Raw genomic sequence first — 22158 nt, forward strand, 5'->3', positions numbered from 1 at the left:
ATTCTTTCACATGTGGATATCCAGTTGCAGTAAGAGTTTGCAGTTGTCTCAGTTGTCTTGGCATCCTTGTCAAATCATTGTGGTTTTAATTTGTAAATTCCTAATTACTAATGAGTATGAGAACCTTTTTGTATATTTATTAGCCATTTGGATATTCTTTCTTTTTAAATACCTGTTGGAATTTTGCCCATTTTTGGGTGATGAGGATTTGAGTTATCTGCTTTATTCTCGTCGATTTCTAGGTGTTCTTTATGTATTCTAGATGTGAGTCCTTTGTTGGTTGTACATGTTACAAATAGCTTTTTCCACTCAAGTTTGTCTCTTCCCTTTCTTGGTATCTTAATGAACAGAACATTCTTAAATATAATACCAGTCTTGTACTTTTGAAATAATATTTTTGGTATCTTGATCAAGAAATGTTTTCTACTCCAAATTCTCAAATATATCTTTTCTATTATTTTCTATAAGCACTATAGGTTTAGCTTTTATGTTTTAGGTCTGTACTTTACCTTGGAATTATTTTTTGGATATGGTATGAGATAGCAATATTTTTTTCCCATTTGGATACCCAGTAGTCTAGCACTATTTATTGAAATATCTGTCTATACCCACTGCTGTGGTATCAGCTTTACCGTAGGTCAGGTATCCTTATGTGCATTGGTCTGTTTCTGGGCTCTTGTTCTCCACTGCTCTATATTTCTGTTCCTGTACCAGCAAAACATTGCCCTATCATCACAGCTTTATAATAGTGTAGATATATAGTGGGGCAAATGCTCCTCCCTTACTCATTTGCAGTAGTGTTCACAGCTCTTGTTTTGCATCCTTATTTCTCTTCCCTGTGTATATATAATTCTGTCAGGGGTTGTTTAGCTTTCCCCTCAGTTGAATTTGCCTCTTCCTGAGGCAGTCACACCAAGACCATTAATAATAACCAAGAAGTTCTAACCTGGGCAATCTTATCCCCTAGGTTTTTCACTCACTGGGACTTTAGGGCTATTTCCCACAGACAGCTAGTGAGACCAGCCATCCCAGTGACTGGCCATGCTACCAAAATGCCAGAATGAGTCTTTGACCTCTCATCCTTTAATCCACTTCCAGAAAGCCATAGTAGAAACCTGACTTGATGCCCACCTTGCTGTAACAATTTTTATGCAGACAGGTACAGATGTGTAAGCAGACCTCACACCTAACCTACTGAAGTAATGTTCATTGGGAGAAACTCATAGATGGGCCCCACGTTGCCCTTTCATCCTAGGACAGTGCACAGAGGTCTATAGGCATTTTTCTCAGCCTAAGAGAGGGATTATGGCCCTTGGGCTTTGAGGCTTTGAAATTGCTTTAAGTACTAGAGCACCAGCCCCTCACTGTTGTGATCAGGAATGAGATGCAGAAATAATGTAATGTGGCAAACATTACATCTGATGCCACAGAAATAAAAAAGATTGGAAGAGACTACTATGAACATGCCAACAAATTATGATAACCTATTTTGACAGCTTAGCATAAATTTTGAGGGGAAGCAGCCCTTCCCCGGCATAATCAGGGGCCGGGATCCAAACCTTGCTTGATGTATGACTTGGCATGCTAGTAGCAGGAATCTCCATGACCCCCTTTATGATTGGGGAAGTACTGGCCCCTCCTTTGGTATGATGGGAAGGAGCTTGAGTCCAAGCTTTGTGGTTGAGCAGAATCAATTACCTTACAGATACGGCTGAGTCCAGTTTTTATGGAGGTTCTTAGGAACCTAGCTTCTTTCTGGGTGGCCAGAAGACCAGTTTTGGACAAAATGATCCTTACCCCTCATTTGTTAAGCTCACTTGTTAATTCTCGGAATTTCTCTGACAGTTCCTTTTGATTTTGTATGTATATTATCATAGATGGCATTTCGAAAATATGTAGTTTTTCACTATAAACTTCCCTCTTAGTACTGCTTTTACTGCATCCCATAAATTTTGATATGCCATGTTTTTGTTTGTCTGAAGGTATTTTCTAATTTCCTCTTTGATTTCTTCTTTGACCTATTGGTAGTTGAAGAGTGTATTGTTGAATATCCACATATTTATAAATTTTCCAGTTTTCCTTTCGTTATTGATTTCTAGTTTCATTCATTGTGGTTGAAAAAGATACTTGGTATAATTTTAATCATCTTAAATTGAAGACTTGTTTTGTGACCTAACATGTGATCTATTCTGGAAAATGTTCCCTGTGCGCTTGAGAAGATTGTGTGTTCCGCTGTTGCTGGGTAGAATGTTCACTATATGTCTACTAGGTCAATTTGCTCTGTAATGTTCCAGCCCACTTACTGATTTTCTATCTGGATGTTCTATCCATTACTGAAAGTAGGGAGTTGAAGTTTTCCATTATTGAATTACTCTCTATTTTTTCCTTTTGGATATATCATTGTTTGCTTTCTATATTTAGTTTTTTGAAAAATTTTTTGACTATTCTGGGTCCTTATAAATTTTAGGATCACCTTTGAGTTTCTACAACAAAAAATCTGCCTGTTTTGGATTAATTGTTGCCACTATAGAAATATGGTGATTTTTTATTTTTGCATGTTGATCTTGTAGTCTGTAACCTTGCTATGGTCATTTATTTTGTGTGTGTGTGTGTGTGTGTGTTCCTTGGGATTTTCATGTACAGGATCATGTCATCTCTGAACAAAGATGGCTTTATATCTTCCTTTCCAAACTAGATGTTTTTTATTTCTTTTTTTGCCTTATTGTGCCATCTTGAACCTTCAGTACAATGTTGAGTAGAAGTGCTGAGCATATACCCTTACCTTGTCCCGCTAAAGAAGAAAGCATGAAACTTCATGTTAATGGAATTTTCTGAAGATGCCCTTTATCAGCTGAGGGCATTTCCTTCAATCTCTAGTTTTTTGAGAGTATTTATCATGAGTGGATGTTAGATTTTTGTTGATTGCTTTTTCTTCATTTGTTAAAATGATCATGTGGATTCTGTCCTTTATATTGTTAATTTGATATGTAACATAAATTGATTTGTTGATGTTAAATTAATTTTGCATTCCTGGGATAAATGCTACTCAATTATGGTATATAATTCTTTTTATGTATTGGTGGATTCAGTTTGCTGATGTTTTGTTAAGGAGTTTGTACGTCTATGTCAGGAGGAATATTGGTCTGTAGTTTTCCTGTGAAAATTTGTCAGTCTTTGTTATCCAGATAATACTGGCATCACATCATTAGTTGGGAGATAGTATACCCTCTTCATTTATTTTATGAAAGAGTTTGTGAAGGATTGGTATTGTTTCTTTACATAGTTGGTAAAATTAGCCAGTGAAGCCATTGGGACCTGTTTTTTTGTTTGTTTGTTTGTTTTTGTTTTTTGAGGAAAGATTTTAAGTAACTCATAAGTCTGTTTAGATTCTGTATTTCTTTGTGAGTCAATTTTAGTAGTTTGGTATTTCTAGAGATTTTGCCATTTCATCTAAGTTATCTAATTTGTCGGCGTATTGTTGTTTATAATATTCCTTTCTAATCATTTTAATTTCTTTAGGGTCAGTAGTGTTGTCCCCTTTTTCATTCCTGATTTTGGTAATTTGTATTCTTTTTTATCTTGTTTAGTCTAGCTAAAGGTTTGTCAATATTGTTGAATTTTTTCAAAGAACTAACTTTGAGTTTCATGGATATTTTAAAAATTATTATTTTTCTGCACTTTAGTCCATTGATCTCTGCTCTGATGTTTTTGAATTTACTTTCTTCTTGTTATGGGCTTGGTTTAACTCTTCTTTCTCGAATTTCTTTGTTGTGGAAGCTTAGATTATTGATTTGTGGCCTTCTTTTCTGGTATAGGTGTTTACAGCTATAAATTTCTCTCCAAGAATTGCTTTAGTTACATCTAAAATTTTGATATATTGTGTTTTTGTTGTCATTTGGTTTCAGATATTTTCTTGTTTTCCATTTGGTTTATTCTTGATCCATGAGTTACTTAGAAATACGTTCTTTAACTTCCATATATTTGGGGATTTCTCTGTTTTATTTTATGTTGTTGATTTATAATTTAACTCAGTTGTGGTTGGGGAACATGCTTTGATGATTTGTCTTTTTAAATTTATTGAGATTTGTTTTATGACTAGCATTTAATCTGTCCATGAGAACTGTCCATATGGACTTGAAAAGAATGTGTATTTTACAGTCACTGGGTTGAATGTTCTAGGCTGAGTTGCGTGATTAAGTTGCTCAAGTCCTCTATATCCTTGATGATTTTCTGTCTAGTTGTTCTCTCAAATATTGGATAGGTATAGACATCTCCAACTATTATTGTTAAATGGTCTGTTTTTCCTGTCATTTTGTCAAGTTTTGTTTCATGTATTTTGATGCTCTGTTATTAAGTATGTATGCATTTATCATTGTTATATCATCCTGATGTTTTGATTTCTTTCTCATTATGAAGTATCTCTTTTTGTCTGTTGTAATATTTTTATCTGAAATTCTATTTATCTGTATTAAAAGAACCACTCCTGTTCTCTTAGGAATTACTGTTTGCATCACATATCTTTTCCCATCATTTCACTTTCATCCTATTTGTATCTTTGAATCTAATGTGTAGCTTTTGTAGACAGTACATCTTGCTTTTTTATCCAGTCTGGCAATCTCTATCTTTTGGTTGGGGTGTTTAGACCACTCACATTTAATATAATTATTGATATTGTTGTATTTACCTTTCCATTTTGCTCTTTGTTCTGTATAAGTTTCTTGTCTTTTTGTCCCTTTCTTCCTCTTTGACTGCCTTCTTTTGTGTTAAATAAATGTTTTCAGTGTGTCATTTTAATTTCTCTGTCAGTATTTTTATTTTTAAAAAGTTGTTTCTCTAAGGATTAGATTATGCATTTTAACTTACCACAGTCTACTTCAGAATAAGACTAAATTAGTTTTAGTAAAATGTAGAATCTTTGCTCTAGTTAGTTCTGATCTCTCCACACTCCTCTTTGCTATTATTGTCATGTATATTATGTGTATGCATTATAAATCCAACAATGCAGTGTTATAATTACTGCTTTATACAACTTTATGTCATTTAAAATAATTAAGAAATGAAAAAAATTATTTATAGAATCATTTATATCAACTCACATATTTACCATTTCTAGTGCCCTTTTTTCTCCTTGATTATTCATGTCATTGTTTGGAGTCAGTCTTTCAGTCTAACACACTTTCTTTATTATTTTTTATAAATCAGGTATGTTAGCAATGCATTCTCTCAGTCATTGCTTATCTAGAAATGTCCTTTTTTAGCCTTCATTTTTAGAGGATAGTTCTGTTGGGTAGAGAATTCTTATTTTTTAATTTCAGTTCTTTGAATATGGCATTCTCTGTTCTGTTGTTCCAGGTGAAAAATCAGCCATTAATTGTATTGATTCTCCTCTGTACAATGTGATGAGTATCTTTTATCTTGCTGCTGTCAAGATTTTCTCTTTGTCTTATGCTTTCAGCACTGTGATTTACGGTGTGTCTCTTCATGAGTCTTTTTGTATTTATCTTATTGGGATTTGTTGAGATTCTCAAGTACGTAGATTAATGGCTTTTTAAAAATCAAATTTTGGAAGTTTTTGACCAATATTTCTCCAGATATTCCTTTTGTCCCATTGCCTCTTTCCTTCTGGGACTCCTATCAAATAGTGGCATACTTGGTCATATTGCACAGGTCTCCAAGACGCTGTTTTGTTTTCTTCATTCTTTTTTTTTTTTACTCTCTCAGCTGAATTACCTCATTCTACCTATCTTCAGGTTTACTGAGTTTTTTCTACTGTGAATGCAAATTAACTATTGAATTGTAGATTTGAAAAAAATTTTTCATTGCTTCCAAACTCTCTTTTTTTAAATTGAAGTATAGTTGATTTATAATATTGTATTAGTTTCAGGTGTACAAAGAAGTGATTTAGTTATATGTATGTATATATATTTTAGATTATTTTTCATTGTAGGTTATTGCAAGATACTGAATATTGTTGTCTGGGTTATATGGTAAATCCTTATTGCTTACCTGTTTTATTTCTGTATAGTAGTGTATACCTGTTTATCCCTTAATCTTAATTTATCCCTACTCCCCCTTTTCCCTTTAGTAAACATAAATTTGTTTTCTGTCTGTTTCTATTTTGTAAGTAGATTCATTTGTATTATTTTTAGATTCCACATATAAAAGGTATCATATAATATTTATCTTTCTCTGTCTGACTTACTGCACTTCCTGCACTTAGTATGGTATTCTGTAGGTCCATCCATGTTGCTGCAGATTCTTTTTTATGACTGAGTAATATTCCATTATATCTCTATATCTTACATCTTTATCCATTCATCTGTTTATGGACGCTTAGGTTGCTTCCATCTCTTAGCTATTGTGAACAGTGCTGCTATGAACATTGGGGTGCATGTATCTTTTTGAATTAAAGTTTTTGTCTTTTTTTAGATATATGCCAGGAGTGGAATTGGTGGATCATATGGTAGCTCTATTTTTAGTTTTTTAAGGAACCTGTATATTGTTATCCATAGTGGTTGCCCTAATTTACATTCCAATCAACAGTGTACAAGGGTTCCCTTTTCTATGCACCCTTTCCAGCATTTATTATTTATAGACTTTTCGATGATAGCTATACTGACAGATGTGCAATGATACATCATTGTGGTTTTGATTTGCATTTCTCTGATAATTAGTGTTGATCATCTTTTCTGTATCTGTTGGCCATCTGTATATCTTCTTTGGCAAAATGTCTTTTTGGGTCTTCTGCCCATTTTTTAAGTTGGATTGTTTGTTTTCTTGATGTAGAGTTTGGAAATTAATTTTGGAAATTAAGCCCTTGTTATTTGCATCATTTGCAAATATATTCTCCCATTCCGTAGGTTGTCTTTTCATTTTGTTGATGGTTTCCTTTGCTGTTCAGAAGCTTTTAAGTTTGATTAGGTCCCATTTGTTTATTTTTGCTTTTATTTCTTTTGCCTTCAGAGACCAAAAGATTGCGACGATTTATGTCAGACAATGTTTTACCTGTGTTCTCTTCTAAGAAATTTATGGTGTCATGTGTTATATTTAGGTGTTGAAGCCATTTTGAGTTTATTTTTGTATGTGGTGTGAGGGAGTGTTCTAATTTCATTAATTTACATAAGGTTGTCCAGCTTTCCCAACACTACTTGCTGAAGAGACTGTATTTTCTCCATTGAATATTCTTGCCTCCTTTGTCAAAGATTAATTGACTGTAGGTGTATAGGTTTATTTCTGGGCTCTCTATTCTGTTCCATTGATCTGTATTATCTGTTTTTGTGCCATTGCTGTGCTGTTTTGATTACTGTAGCTTTGTAGTATTGTCTGAAGCCAGGGAGAGTTATGCCTCTAGCTTTGTTCTTTGTCCTCAGGATTACTTTGGCAATTCTGTGTCTTTTGTGATTTCAATGTAAATTTTAGAATTATTTGTTCTATTTCTGTGAAAAATGTTCTGAGTAATTTGATAGAGATCACATTAAATCTGGAGATTAATTTGCATAGTATGACGATTTTAGCAATATTGATTCTTCCAATCCAAGAGCATGAGATATCTTTCCCATTTATTTGCATCATCATCAGTTTCCTTTATCAGTGTTTCATAGTTCTCAGCATACTGATCTTTCACCTCCTTGGTTAGGTTTATTTCTAGGCAGTTATTTTTTCAATGTGATTTTAAACAGGACTTTTTTTTTTTTTTAACTTTCTCTTTCTGTTATTTCATTATTAGTACAAAGAAATACAACTGATTTCTCTATATGAATCTTGTATCCTGCTACCTTGTTGAATTCATTTGTTAGTCATAGTAGTTTTTGTGCAGAGTCTATGGGGTTTTATGTATACAGTATCACATCATCTGTATATAATAACAGCTTTACCTCTTCCCTTCCAATTTGGTTACCTTTTATTTCTTTTTCTTGTCTGATTGCTGTGGCTAGGACTTCTAGTACTAGGTTGAATAGAAATGATGATAGTGGGCATCCATGAATTTAGTGGGAAGGCTTTCAGCTTTTCGCCGTTGAATATTATGTTGGCTGTGGGTTTGTCGTAAATAGCTTTTGTGATGTTTTTGCCCCTTTTTTATTAATGTGGTATAGCACATTGATTGATTTGCATATGTTAAACCATCCTTGCAATCCTGGAATGAATCCAGCATGATCATGGTATGTGATCCTTTGTATGTACTGTTGAATTTGGTTTGCTAAAATTTTGTTCAGGATTTTTGCATCTATATTCATCAAAGATAGTGGCCTGTGATTTTCTTCCCTTTTTTTTTTTTTTTTTTTTTGTGGTGTCCTTGTCTGGTTTTGCTATCAGAGTGTTGGTGGCTTCATAGAATGACTTTGGGAGTGTTTCCTCCTCTTCAGTTTTCTGAAATAGTTTGAGAAGAATAGATATAAATTCTTTGTATGTTTGGTAGAATTCTTTAGTGAAGCCATCTTGGACTGTGGTTTGCAGGGAATTTTTTTTTTTTTAATTCTATTTCACTTCTAGTGATTGGTATCTTCAAATTATTTGTTTCTTTTTGACTCAATTTTGGCAAACTCTGTGTTTCTAGAAATTTGTCCATTTCTTCTAGGTTGTCCAATTTGTTGGCATATAACTGTTTATAATACTGTGATTTTTTTGTTTTGTTTTCTGTGGAATTGGTTGTTATTTTTCCTCTTTCATTTCTTACTTTGTTTATTTAGGTCCTCTCTCTTTTTTCCTTGGTGAACCTGGCTAGAGGTTTGTACATTTTGTTTATCCTTTCAGAAAACCAGCTCTTGCTTTTATTGATCTTTTCTATTGTTTTTTGATCTTTTTATTTTCTTTCTGGTCTTTATTATTCCTTTTTCTAATTCTTTTAAGTAGTAAGTTAGGTTGTTTGAGATTTTTCTTGCTCCTTGAGGAAGGCCTGTATCACTAGAAACTTCCCTCTTAGAACTGCTTTTGCTGCATCCCATAGATTTTGTAAAGTTGTGTCTTTATTGTTGTTTGTCTCAAGGTTTTTTCTGATTTTTCTCTTCGAGTTCATCACAGACTTTTTTTTTTTTAAGTTGCATGCTGTTTAGTCTTCATGTGACCATTTTTTCCCCATTTTTCTTTCTATGGTTGATTTCTAGTTTCATACTGTTAAGGTCAGAGAAGATGCTTGAAATAATTCCTATACTTTTAAATTTGTTGAGGTTTGTTTTGTGTCCTAGTATGTGGTCTAACATAGAGAATGTTCCATGCATGCTTGAAAAGAATTCTGGATTCCAGGTGTTTTTTGGATGTAGTGTCCTGTAGCTGTCAATTAAGTCCAACTGTTTTATTGTGTCATTTAGGATCTCTGTTGCCTTATTGAATTTTCTGTTTGGTAGATCTGTCCATTGATGTTACTGGGATGTTAAAGTCTCCTACTATTATTGTATTCCTGTCAGTTTCTCCCTTTATGTCTGTTAGTATTTACTTTATCTATTTAGGTGCTCCTACATTGGGTGTACACATGTTAATGAGTGTAATATTCTCTTCTTTTGTTAACCCCTTTATCATTATATAGTGTCCTTCTTTGTCTTTTTTTATGGACTTTGTTTTAAAATCTGTTTTGTCTGATATGAGCATTGCTTCCCCTGCTTTCTTGTCATTTTAATTTGCACGAAATATCTTTTTCCATCCCCTCACTTTCAATCTATGTGTGTCTTTCACCCTAAAGTGAGTCTCTTGTAGGCAGTATATTGTAGGTTCTTGTTTTTTTATCCAAGCGGATTTGAAATTTTTGTTCCAATTATTGTACTTTTCAAATCCAGAGTTTCTGTTTGGTTCCTTTAAAAAAAATTCATTTTAATCCCTTTGTTGGTATTCTTTCTTCCGTGAGACATGATGTCATGCCTTCAACTTTTTAATTTCCTTCAGTTCTTTAGACATGCTTTCTTTTACTTCTTTGAACATATTTATATTAGTTGACTTAAAGTCTTTGCTTAGTAAAGGCAACCTTTGGGCTTCCTCAAGAATAATCTCTTTGACTGCTTTTTTTCCCTAAATATGGGCCCATACCTTACTATTTCTTTGTGTGTGTCATAGCTTTTTGTCAAAAACTGGATATTTAAAATAATGTGGTATCTCTGGTAATCATATTTCCCCCTTCTCCATCCTCAGAGTTTATTATTGTTGCTATTGTTGTTATTGTTTGTTTAATGACTTTTCTTGACTAATTCTGCCATCCTTATTCTTTTTCATGTGTGGCCACTAAAATCTCTGCATGATTAGCTGAATCTTCAGATAATGATTTGACAGATTTTCTTAAATGCTTTTGACCAACATGTCTCCTGCTTTTTTTTTCCACTGAGCACTTCGTGTGTTGGGGCATGCCTTCTATGCTCTGGCAGTTTATAACTCTGCCCTAGTGTTTACTTCCTACTTGTGCAGAAACTCACAGTCTAGCATAGATGAGAGATTAGAGCTCTGTCAGGTCTTTCCTGGCATTGCACAGCCTTCTAGATCCCCAGAAATATGTCAGAAATTACTAAAGCCCCTTATAGGTGTCTCATTTCTTAGATTTTCCTTTTGAGTTTTTTTGGCCAGCCTTTTGTTTGCCACAACTAGAATCACTTCCTCTGGCAACTACAATGTTAAATAATTGCTGCTCATTGTGGGGGGTCAGATCCTCGGTATAGGGTTTTGCTTACTGAATGACCTATGAGTCAGGTGAAGTAAAGATTAACTCCACAAATGGGGTTTTTTTAGGGAGGGTTTTAGGTCCAGTCAGGTCAAGGAGTGACAGTTCTCTGGGGACAGGGCTTTTGTTGGCCCTCCAAATTAATCTCCTTCCTTCACTGGCTACTAGGCTGCTGGCTTTCATAACTAGTGGAGTTCTGAGGCTGCTGGTTTCCAAGGCTACCGTGAAACTGGGAAGACGGCATGAAATAGAGCAAGTTAAAACACTAGAAAGCTTACTGTTCTTATGAAGATTCAGCTGTTCCTCCTGAATAAATGTTACTAGGGTTTTTGCAAGCCTTTGGCTAACTACTAGAGTGCTGAGAAAGTTGATTTTGAAAATTTATGCCAGTGCTCTCATTGCTTTTATGGGGGAGTGAATGTTCAGAGGTCCTTCATTTATGAATCCCGAAGTGCTTCTGATTCTGCCTGTGCTTTTAACTACTATGCATATTTCCTCTGTTCTTTTTAGTATCTAATTATGGCCTATGTATATTTATTGTCAGCCATGAAAGTCCAGTCTTTGATTTCATTGAGAGCTGCTTGCGAAATAAACATGAAATGGTTATTTATGAAGCTGCTTCAGCTATCATCCATCTTCCTAATTGTACTGCAAGGGAGTTGGCACCTGCTGTTTCAGGTTAGTTGTATGTTTGATAGCTGGCTTTTATTTATTTTCTTACATTTTTGCTTTAAGTTCCATAGGTCTACAGGATAATTATTTCTGAACCTTAGCTCTCTATATATAGCCTTTACATTCTGATATGTGGATTATTTATTTCAGTGGTTCTTTACTTAATTACAGTTGTCCCTCTATATCCGCAGGTTCTGCATCCCACAGGTTCAACCAAATCAGTTCACAGTTGAGTGAATCCTCAGTGTAGAACCTGTGGATACCAACGGCTGACTGAACTACGAAATTTCATATAAGAGTCTCAAACATCCTCAGATTTGGTATCTGTTGGAGGTCCCAGAACCAGTCCCCTGCAGATACGGAGGGATAGCTATAATTCTTTTTCTGAAGTTACCATTTCCCCATGTAAAAAACATTAAAAATTTTTTTACTTAGAAAAAAGTAATTTTAATGCCTTCAGTTCTCCTTAATGTTTAAAAAGCCTGTTTGCTCTTATAACTATAAATATTCCTACTCTTTAAATCCAGACATTAATGGGTTTGTTAAATTTTTGTAGAAAAATTAATCAACTGTTTCCATATTTAAAGTTTTTATAACTCAACAAAGAGTGACTTTTCTATTTTTTCATGTGAACTTCTGATGCTGTGATCTAATTACTTTATGCATATTTTGAATATGATTCTTTATGTACTGTGTTTTTGGAAATATGATATATGATGAAATGAGCTATATTCACAGTGATTTTTTTTTTCTAGTTCTTCAGCTTTTCTGTAGCTCTCCTAAGCCAGCTTTGAGATATGCAGCTGTGAGGACCTTGAACAAGGTATGTGAACCTTTGCTAACTATTGACATATCAGTGTTTGATTCAGAAACCTTAAATTGAACCATTTGGCTTTCTCTCCAAAGTTAGTAGATATGACTTATGAGCTTTACTTCTATAGCATCTCATTTGTATTTGTGGCCTTAAGTATGGCATTTTTACTATTATTCAACTAAAGATTATAATTCATTTCTGACTTTCAAGCACTTCATAGTCAAGAGCCTTACTCTCCAGTATGATGGGCTTTAGCCATAAGTGGCTGTTTCCATTCTAATTAATTAGAATTAAATAAAATTAAAAATTTAGTTCCTCCATCATTCTAGTCACACTTCATGTGCTCAGTAGCCACATGTAGTTAGTGACTATCATACTGGGCAGTGCAGACATAGAACATTTCTATCATTGCAGAAAATTTTCTTGGACAGTGCTAGTCTTGAACAGTGCTGATTCACATATGTAATTTTAAATTTTATTGTAACCACATTAACATTTTCTAAGATGAGATTAATTTTAATAATATACTTTAGTTACCTAATAAAATGTCATATCAACATGTGATCAGTATAAAATTATTGCAGATACATTTTACCTTCTGTTTTTTGATATTAAGTCTTTGATATTTAGTGTCTATTTTATATTGACAGTATACTTCAGTTTGGAGTGGCCACATTTCAAATGCTTAATAGTCACATGTGGCTGTTGGCTACCATATTATAAGTATATACTTATACATATTATAGCATAAGTCTAGAAGATACAATATAGGAACATGGAATGAATTAAATAGCTATAAAAGTTTTAAATGAAAGTTTAATGTAGTAGAAAACTTGTCATAATGCAGTGGTATGTAATCGATTATAAATTAATTGTATGAACAATTGAAGGAGAGAGAAGTTTAGAGCAGCCTTTATGGAAGAAGCCTTTATAGAACAACAATATGAATTATATTTTAAAGAGTTGGTGTAGGTCCACATTCCTTCATCTATAATCTTGGAGCCAGATGTGTGTCAGAATTCAGTATTTTATGAATTTCAGGGAGCTAATGTATTGCTGTCTCTTATTTTGCATACTAACGTCATCGGGCCTGGAGCAGCACTCCACCTTTAGACACATTAATATTTCTTCTTTGTACATATGGCTGTCCTTGCTAAGTGGAATATATTAAGACTTAGTTTTACACTAGTTTGGGTCATGTTTTGTTGTTAAGTGAATTTTGATGCCAATACTTTGCTGAGTTTTTAGAATTTTAGAATTGTGGGTAAAGGATTTTTTTTTTTTTTTTTTTTACCAGTATTGGGATAGGCAGAGAGGTGAACGTCATCAACAAAAGCAAAGAAGCAGGAAAATGACAGACACGTTTTAATGACCATGAGCGATCCAGTTTGACTGGAGTTTGCTTGCTTAAATATAGAAGTGTTTTCTAAGTGATAAGATGTTAAGAGTCTGGGCAGTGTTTATCATTCTAGGCCCTGTTCTCAGAGATTCTAACATCTAGTAGAATAGCTATTCATGAACACATCTATTATAAAGAAAAACAGGTCAACTGTAATAGAAGACAGACTTATACTGTTATACATACTGATACTGTTACAAATGTTATAGAAACCTGGGATGAGAAAGTGCTGTGCTATACTATGACTGGCAGGTAATCACTTATCAAATGATACATCACACCTTTTTAACTGGTACCGTTCATCCTGAAACAATCACTTTTTAACCTATGTTGTCCTATTTACATTTTAAAAAGCCATTTACCGTAATTAAAATTTTTATTTCCTTCTTCCCTTATTTTTTAAAGTTCTGGTCTTTATCCATAGCAATTTGCTTATTTTTTTTCTTGCCCTTTGACAAGGTGGCAATGAAGCACCCCTCTGCTGTTACTGCCTGCAACCTAGACTTAGAAAACTTGATCACAGACTCAAACAGAAGTATTGCTACCCTGGCCATTACTACACTCCTCAAAACAGGAAGTGAGAGCAGTGTGGATAGGCTTATGAAGCAGATATCATCTTTTGTGTCTGAAATCTCAGATGAGTTCAAGGTAAAAGTTTAAATACAATCATGTTTTCTTCTAGTCGCTGGCTTACCTATTTCTTAACAGTGACTTTTGATGAGTAGAAGTTTTAAATTTTTATGAAGTCTAATTTATTAATGTTTTTCTTTCACAGTTACTGCTTTCTGTGTTCTAAGACTTTTGTCTATTACCAAATCTTAAAGATATTTTATATTTTTTTCTAAATATTTTACAGTTCTAGCTTCTACATTTTGGCCTGTGATCCAACTTGAATGAGTATTTGTGTGTGATAAATTCATTTTTTTTCCATACTTTTTTCCAGTCATTCCAGCATAATTTGCTTAGAAAACTTTCTTTCCCCATTGGAGTGCCTAGGCATCTTTGTCTAAAAAGCAGATAACCAGATAATTGTAGGCATATTTCTGGGCTCCTTATTATATTCTGTTGATCTATTTGTCAGTCCTGTGCCAGTACCACACTTTGTTGATTAATGTAGCTTTATGGTACCTCTTAAATGTGTGGTCTTCCAACTTTGTCCTTTTTTAATATTCTAGTTCCTTTGCATTTCCATATAAAATTTAGAACCATCTTATAATTTCTGTAAAACAAAGCCTGCTGGGATTATAATTGGGAATGTGTTGAATCCATAGTCAGTTTGGGGAGAACTGACATCTTAATATTTATTCTTCCAGTTCATAAATATGGTATACCTCTCCATTTATTTAGGTCTTCTTTAATTTCTTTGAGCAATGTTTTGTAGCATTTACTCTAGAGGTCTTGCATGTCTTTTGTTAAATTTATATCTAAAAATTTTATGTTTTTTATTCCATTTTATTAAAATTTCTATTTCATTGTTTGCTGCTAGTATATAAAAAATACTTTTAAAAAAACCTTTCCTATAACTCGATATTCTTGCTAAGCACCTTTACTGCTTCTACTAGTTGTTATATACATTCCTTAGGATTGTCTATATAAATAATCATGTTATCTGTGAATAAAGACGGTTTTACATCATTTCCTATCCAAATACCTGTCCTTTCTTTTTCTTGTCTTATTAAAATGGCTAGGACTTCCAATACAGTGTTGAATAGAACTGGTGAGAATGTGTCAAGAGATAATAAAAACAAAACAGTAAATTTCAGTTAGAAGAATTAAGTCTTATTTAAAGTCTTATTTAGTTCTTAATCAAGAAGTATAGCTGACCCTATTTACTCTCTTCTAGTGTGTATCTACTTTTAAAAAACAAACTTAGCCTATGCTCTCAAGTGGACATTTTGAATCTTTGGGGAACCTTGGGAGTTTATGATGGTCATTTTGAAATACAATTTATTGAACGAATCTCCTATCCTTGAACACTTAGATAGCTTGCAGTATTTTGTGATTACAAGTGATGCCACAGTGGATAACCTTGTGTATATGTTTTCTTGAAATGTTGGAGGTGTGTCCTCAGGGTGAATCCTAGTTCATATGCTAGACTGAAGGGTAAATATATAGTTTTGTAGAGTATGCTAAATTCTACCAGCAATGTATGAGTGCCAGTTTCCCAATAGCTTCACCTATAGAGTATTTTGAAGTTTTGCCAACCTGATGGGTGAGAAAGGGTATCTCAGTGTAGCTTTAATTTGAATTTCTTTTATCATGAAAGAAGTTAAACATCTTTGCATATTTTTAAAGATCATTTAATATCTCTTTTTGAATATTGTCTGTTCATATCTTTCCCCCATATTCTATAAGATTTTTGGTCTTTTGTTTCCTGAATTAAATTTTTTTATATATTAGGGATATTAGTTCTTTATCTGAAATGTGCTATGGTATTTTCTCTCAGTTTGTCATTTATCTTTTAGTTTTTCTTATAATGTCTTTTATTATGCACACTTTTAAAATTTTTATGTAGTTAGATTTGTTGATCTTTTCTTTTATTGGGTTGGACTTTTGATTAATAATTAATTAGAAAGACTTTCTCTTCAGATTGTAGAATCTGAATGGGTGCATTTATTCTACCCATGTTTTCTTCTAGTATATGTATAGTTTTACTTTTTGCATTTAAGTATTTGACTCCTTGGATTTTTAAATTATATATAGACTAAGAAATGTATGTAATCTTATCCTTTTCCATGACTATCCAGTTGCCCCCCCAAAAGTTTCATTTAAAAGGCTGTCTTTGCCCCAGCATTTGAGATACCACCTTTACCATATACTAATGTTCCATATGTACTTGGGCCTATTTGGGGGCTTTCTATTCTATTCTGTTGTTGTCTCTATTAATAGCGGGGTTGGGTATAGCTCAGTGGTAGAGCGCATGCTTAGCATGCATGAGGTCCTGGGTTCAATCCCCAGTACCTCTATTAAAAAAAATAATAATAAATAACTAAACCTAATTATCCCCACCCAAAAAACTAAATTAAAAAAATACATCAGTACCACACACTATTTTAAATATAGAAGTTTCATAGGATGTATTAGTATCTCTTAGTCCCCTCTCATAGTTCTTTATTTTTATTGTTTCCCTAGCTATTCTTACATATTTATTTTTCCTTATGAACTTAAGTATTAACTTTTCTAGTTTCATAAAAAATTTCATTGGTATTTTTATGGGGATCACATGAAGTTTGTAAGTTAACTTAGGGGAGAATAAATCTCTTGACGATGTTGAGATATCCTAACCAAGAACAAGGGATATTTTTAATTTGTTCAAGTCTACTTTTGTGCCTTTTTAGAATATTTTATAGTATCTTTTAATTTTGAGTATTTGAAAAGTTCTTTTCTTAGGTATTTTATCTTTATTGTTGTTGCTATTTATATCTTTTTTACTCGTATCTTCTACCTTGTTATTATTTGTGTATATGAACAGTATTATTTTTGCATGTTAATTTTATAGTCTACTACCTTACTGAGTTGAGTTAGTTTTATCATTGATTCTCTGTGGTTTCCAGATTATACTGTCATGTCATTTGTAAATAAAGATGGTTTTGTCTTTTATTTTCTAGTTCTTATTCCTCTAATCGTTTTCTCCTGTCTAATTGCATTGATTAATATCTCCAGAATACTGTCAAATAATAGAAATAGTAGCATCCTTAAATTGTTTCTGACCTTAATGTATATGACTCTTGGGGCTATTAAGGAATATGCTGGCAATAGGACTGAGAGGGGTGTGTGTGTGTGTGTGTGTGTGTGTGTGTGTGTGTGTGTGTGTTTAAAATGGAAGGGTCCATCCATTCCTATTTTGTTTAAGAATTTTTGCTAGGAATGAGTGTTGGATTTTATCAGACGTTTTTCAGCATCTATGGATATAATTATATGACTTTTCTCCTTAAACTCATTAATGTTGATGAATTGTATTAATTTTCTAATGTTGAACCAGTCTTGCATTCTTGGCATAAATTCCATTTCATCATGGCATGTTATTTTCTTACTGTTGTGTTGGAGTCTGCTAGCTAATATATCACTTAGAATTTGTACATCAATATTCATAACTGATTTCCGTCTGTAATTTTTCTTTTTGCATGTATACCATCTTTATTAGGTTTAGGTATCATTGCTTCATAAAGATTGTGGATGTTTTCCTTCATTTACTATGCTCTGAAACAATGTATATAGATTTGGGACTATTAGTTGTTGGTAGACAATTCTCAAGTCTCCATGAATTTCTTGGATTTCTACACACCCTGTAAGTTAGGCACTCACTACTCTTTGTTCTCTTTGTGTAGTGCAAGATATCTTCCAGCCTTAAAAGATACAGCATCTTCCTCTAAAAGTAAAGGGCAGGTTTCCATTCAGCCCTAGAAGATACAGTTAATGCTCCCTCTAGAGCAAAAGGCAAACATGCTCATTGCCCAGTGTAATAAAGATGATGTTTCCCTTCAGAATAAAGGACTGGCATGCTTACTGCCCACTGTAAAATGTTCAAGTTCCCTACCTCAGATTCTCCTGTACTGCAGCCTACTGCAGGGTCAAGTATTATCTGGCTCTTTTTACACTGTCCTGTCGGAATTGGGATTCAGGAAACTGACCCCCAGATGTTGATACCCTGGCTCCTGCTTTTGCTGTGAGTAATTGTCTTTCATCTCTGGTCCAGAAGTCCTGTGTTTTCTAGCATCCATGGAACTGTGGCAGATTAACTTAGCTTGCAAGCAGGGTAAAGTCTCGCACCCTTTCAACTTCTTGACACTGATCTTTAAAGTTGTGGTAAAATTTTCCTAGAAACCATTTTGTAAAGTAGTTCCTTGGTAACCTTCTCTATTTCTTCTATTTCTTCTGTTTAAGCTTTTTAGCTTTACTGTTCACTTTAAAATTTTTATGTGCTTGTTTGCTTGGAGCAGAGGGATGGTGGAGTCTCTTGAATGCACTTCATTTTTACATTGGTTTTATTTTCCTTTGAGGTCTCCTTGCTTATCTTTCATGAAGAATCATTATTGTCATTTTAGTTAACTGCAGTGCCGCCTTAGCATGCAGTAAATGAGAGGAAACGTGTGCTTAGAAGCTAAAGTTATAACGATGAACGTCCTTTCTGTGGTTTTCTCTCGGTGGTAGTTGTACGGTCATTATAAAGGTGGATGTACTTTTTGTTTGTTTTTCTACAGGTGGTGGTTGTGCAGGCAATTAGTGCTCTCTGTCAGAAATACCCTCGAAAGCACAGCGTCATGATGACTTTCCTCTCCAACATGCTCCGAGATGATGTAGGTGGACTACTTCTTAAATGTGGGAAGTTGCACTCAAATTCTTATAGTATTTACAGCAGCTTTCTTTATCATCTCAGCATGCCTCTCAAAAAGTGCTCAATTCTGGTTGCTGTCTTATTAGTAAACATGCTGTTACTTTGGCTTTCCTACTTGGAGGAAAAAACACTTTTGTTTCTTTCATAAGGGAAGGGAAATGAAATTTGAATGTTACAGCATGAGCCTTGGAGTATAAGCATTTCTCTAAAAAGTGTCCTCAGAATGAATGGTCGTTTTCTCTTTCGCCAGGGAGGCTTTGAGTATAAGCGGGCCATTGTGGACTGCATAATCAGCATCGTGGAAGAGAACCCTGAGAGTAAAGAAGCAGGTCTCGCCCACCTTTGTGAATTCATTGAGGACTGTGAACACACTGTTCTGGCTACTAAGATTCTCCACTTGTTGGGCAAAGAGGGCCCCAGAACACCTGTCCCCTCCAAGTATATCCGCTTTATTTTTAATAGGGTCGTGCTGGAGAATGAGGCCGTCAGAGCTGGTGAGTCACTGGAACACTGATAATGATGTAACTGCTGGCCTTTTGAAACGCTAGGCTCAAGCAGGGTGGTAATAAAATTAGAAAATGAAGTTGCAGAGTCTGTTTGACAGTGGGATCTGGGAGCATACTTAAGCCCAGATGTGTAGCTCTTTATATTCCAGTTTCCATCCTGATTTCTGCCTTCTATCAGAGACAGATAACCCTTGACTTTCAGTACGAGAGGAAGGCTGTGATGGCATCATCCATCTTTTCAGAATTATGGCCAGAAGAATGGATGTCTGTGAAATTTGTGTGTCTTGTCATTTTTAAGTGACTTTTTAAACAGGCTTAGGAATTTTTTACTTCCTCCTCTCTAATTGTTACTTCCCGTTAGCATATGAACAGGTCCAGATATCTCCTGTTAAAGATATAAGCCCTCTTTTGATCCACTGTCTCTGATTAACGACTGACTATAATTCCCCTGTCAGGTAAACTTGAAGTAGCTGTTACTAGCTGCCTTTATGAACTTATTTTCCATTTTCTCTTCAACTCACTACAATGTAGTTCTGTCTCTTAAAAAATCTTCTGAAACTGTTTTTTAAAAAAATTACTTATAAGCTAGTTGGAAATTCAGGTTGGACATTTTAATGTTCTTATCTTTGTTCACCTCTCGGTCAGTTTGATGTACTGTTGACTAAACACTTCATGAAACTCTCTTCCCTTGGTTTCCTCAATAGCCTCCATCTTTCTGTCACTCCCCAGTCTTACTTATAGAGCTTCTCTTCCATTCTTTAAAAAGTTAGTTTCCTTTAGAGATTTGTCTTCTCCACACACATTCTTCCTGGTGATCATTTTCAAAGCTCTACTGATAGGCTGTGACATTGCGGTCATGGCTGTTTCCTGAACTTGTATGTCTCCTAACTATCTAAGGCACTTCAAATTCAACTTGAAATTCCCAAACTGAATTCCTCACCTATAATATCCACTCAGTTTCAAAGCTAGAACCTTATTCCATTGTTTTATAACCCTGTCTATCCTTGGGCAAAGACCTGTCAATTCTGTCTCCTTAATACTTATTTCTTTATTCTTTTTTTTTTCCAGTTTTCCCAGGTGCTGTATTAGACTCCCATCCATTTCAGATGCCCAACTAGTCTGACTGCTTGTAGTCTCACCACATATCCAACATACTCTTCACACTCTGCTACAAATACACAAATTTATCTTGTATTTAACACCATTAATAATAACTTTGAGATTAAACCATAAGCTCTTCTTAATCTCTAGTCACTCACTCATCTCCTGCTCTCCAACTCAGGTCTGCTCTTCAGCCTTACTCAGCTGTGTCTAGTTCCAGGATTAGACCATACTTTCTTCTCTGGGGTCAGGGCTTTCATACTTTTAATTCTCTCTGCCTTGAATCATCTTCTCCTGCCTTTTCCCTCTGGCTAACTCTGCTTGTTCTTCAGACTTTAGCTCAGGTACTGTCAGCTCCTTATCTTTCTTCTCCACCACCAATTCTGGCTTAAGTTCCTTTTTCTACTCACACAGCATCCTGGATATAATTCTGCCATGGACTTACTATGCTATGTTGTAACTATCTCTTTACTTACCTGTCTTTCCCACTTGGGGTCAGGGACCATGTCTTTTATCTTTCTATCCCCAGTACCTAGTACAATTCCTGACAAAAATTAGATGAGCAATAAATCTTTGTTGAATTAAGTGAGTTTTAATAATAGAGGGTTTTTTTTTTTATGCATGGGGCTGGTCATTTGAGATTAGAGATTAATTAAGTGTGGTATATTAGGGGTCAGCCTGGAGGACAGCTCATATAAGACTTACATATGGTCCTCTTTCCTCAATGCATGGAGAGTTTTCCTATTCAGAGCTCTGCCAATTTCTATTTATGCTTAAATGGATCAAAGAAATAAGATCAAGAAATACACAATAAGACAATAGTTTATTCCCACTGAACATGAGAAAATGTAACTTTTTTTGAATGACTATTGCTTAACTCTGAGAAGTTAATATTTATGCTGTTTCATTTTATGCTTCATTATAGCTGCTGTGAGTGCTCTGGCTAAATTTGGGGCTCAGAATGAGAATCTTCTCCCAAGTATCCTTGTACTCTTACAAAGGTAAAGTAAAAGAATGTATTTTTTTTAAAAGTAAGAGTGTCATGTCTTTTATCTTTCTACCCCCAGCACCTAGCACAATTCCTGACAGAAGTGAGGTGAGCAATAAATCCTTGATGAATGAAGCCAATTTTAATAGTAGAGGTTTTTGTTTTTTATGCATGGAGCTGGTTGTTTGAGATTAGAGCTTAATTATTTAGTGTGATATATAAGGGGTCATGGAGGATAGCTCATATAAGACTTACATATGATCCTTTTTCCTCATTGTACCACATCAAATGCATTGCAGGGCCTAAGACTAGAGCTGATGGAGTAAGTCAGGGGGAAATGGCATTTTTCTTACTCTTCCGGTAATTTTGCATGTGCCAAGAACATACATTATTTGACTTTTAATTTCTCTTGCATGATTTTGATAAAGTGACAAATGCATGTGCCTCAATTTGTATAGCAGGGGCCAACTTCAAAGTGATTCACTATCTAGAGTTGAAAATACCAGCTGATTTTCATGGTCTCCATGACTCCCAATTTGATGAGGAAAAGGCTTGCTTTTGCAAACACTCTGTGATTGCATCTTGTAATTGAAAGGCTGGCTGGTTTAAATAAAACAAATTGCCATTTGAGTATTATCAGTGCCTGGATTCTGAATGCTTTTTTGTCTCCTTGGAAAGTGTAGTATTAACATTTTTTAATTATAAAG

General features: G+C 34.3%; 1 protein-coding gene across 3 annotated transcripts in view; it reads left to right on the forward strand.

Annotated features, from left to right (window-relative positions):
• COPG2 (COPI coat complex subunit gamma 2) overlaps positions 1-22158 on the forward strand; it is a 127803-nt gene that overhangs the window by 33424 nt on the left and 72221 nt on the right. For all 3 annotated transcript variants that reach the window (XM_031455367.2, XM_064487361.1, XM_031455368.2), the window contains exons 10-15: positions 11181-11314; positions 12064-12131; positions 13981-14169; positions 18723-18818; positions 19107-19350; positions 21389-21464. In XM_031455367.2, coding sequence (XP_031311227.1) covers positions 11181-11314; positions 12064-12131; positions 13981-14169; positions 18723-18818; positions 19107-19350; positions 21389-21464 — 807 coding nt within the window. The remainder of the gene's footprint in view (positions 1-11180; positions 11315-12063; positions 12132-13980; positions 14170-18722; positions 18819-19106; positions 19351-21388; positions 21465-22158) is intronic.

The sequence above is a fragment of the Camelus dromedarius genome, chromosome 7 (genome assembly GCF_036321535.1).
Source record: "Camelus dromedarius isolate mCamDro1 chromosome 7, mCamDro1.pat, whole genome shotgun sequence".
Taxonomy (NCBI): Eukaryota; Metazoa; Chordata; class Mammalia; order Artiodactyla; family Camelidae; genus Camelus; species Camelus dromedarius.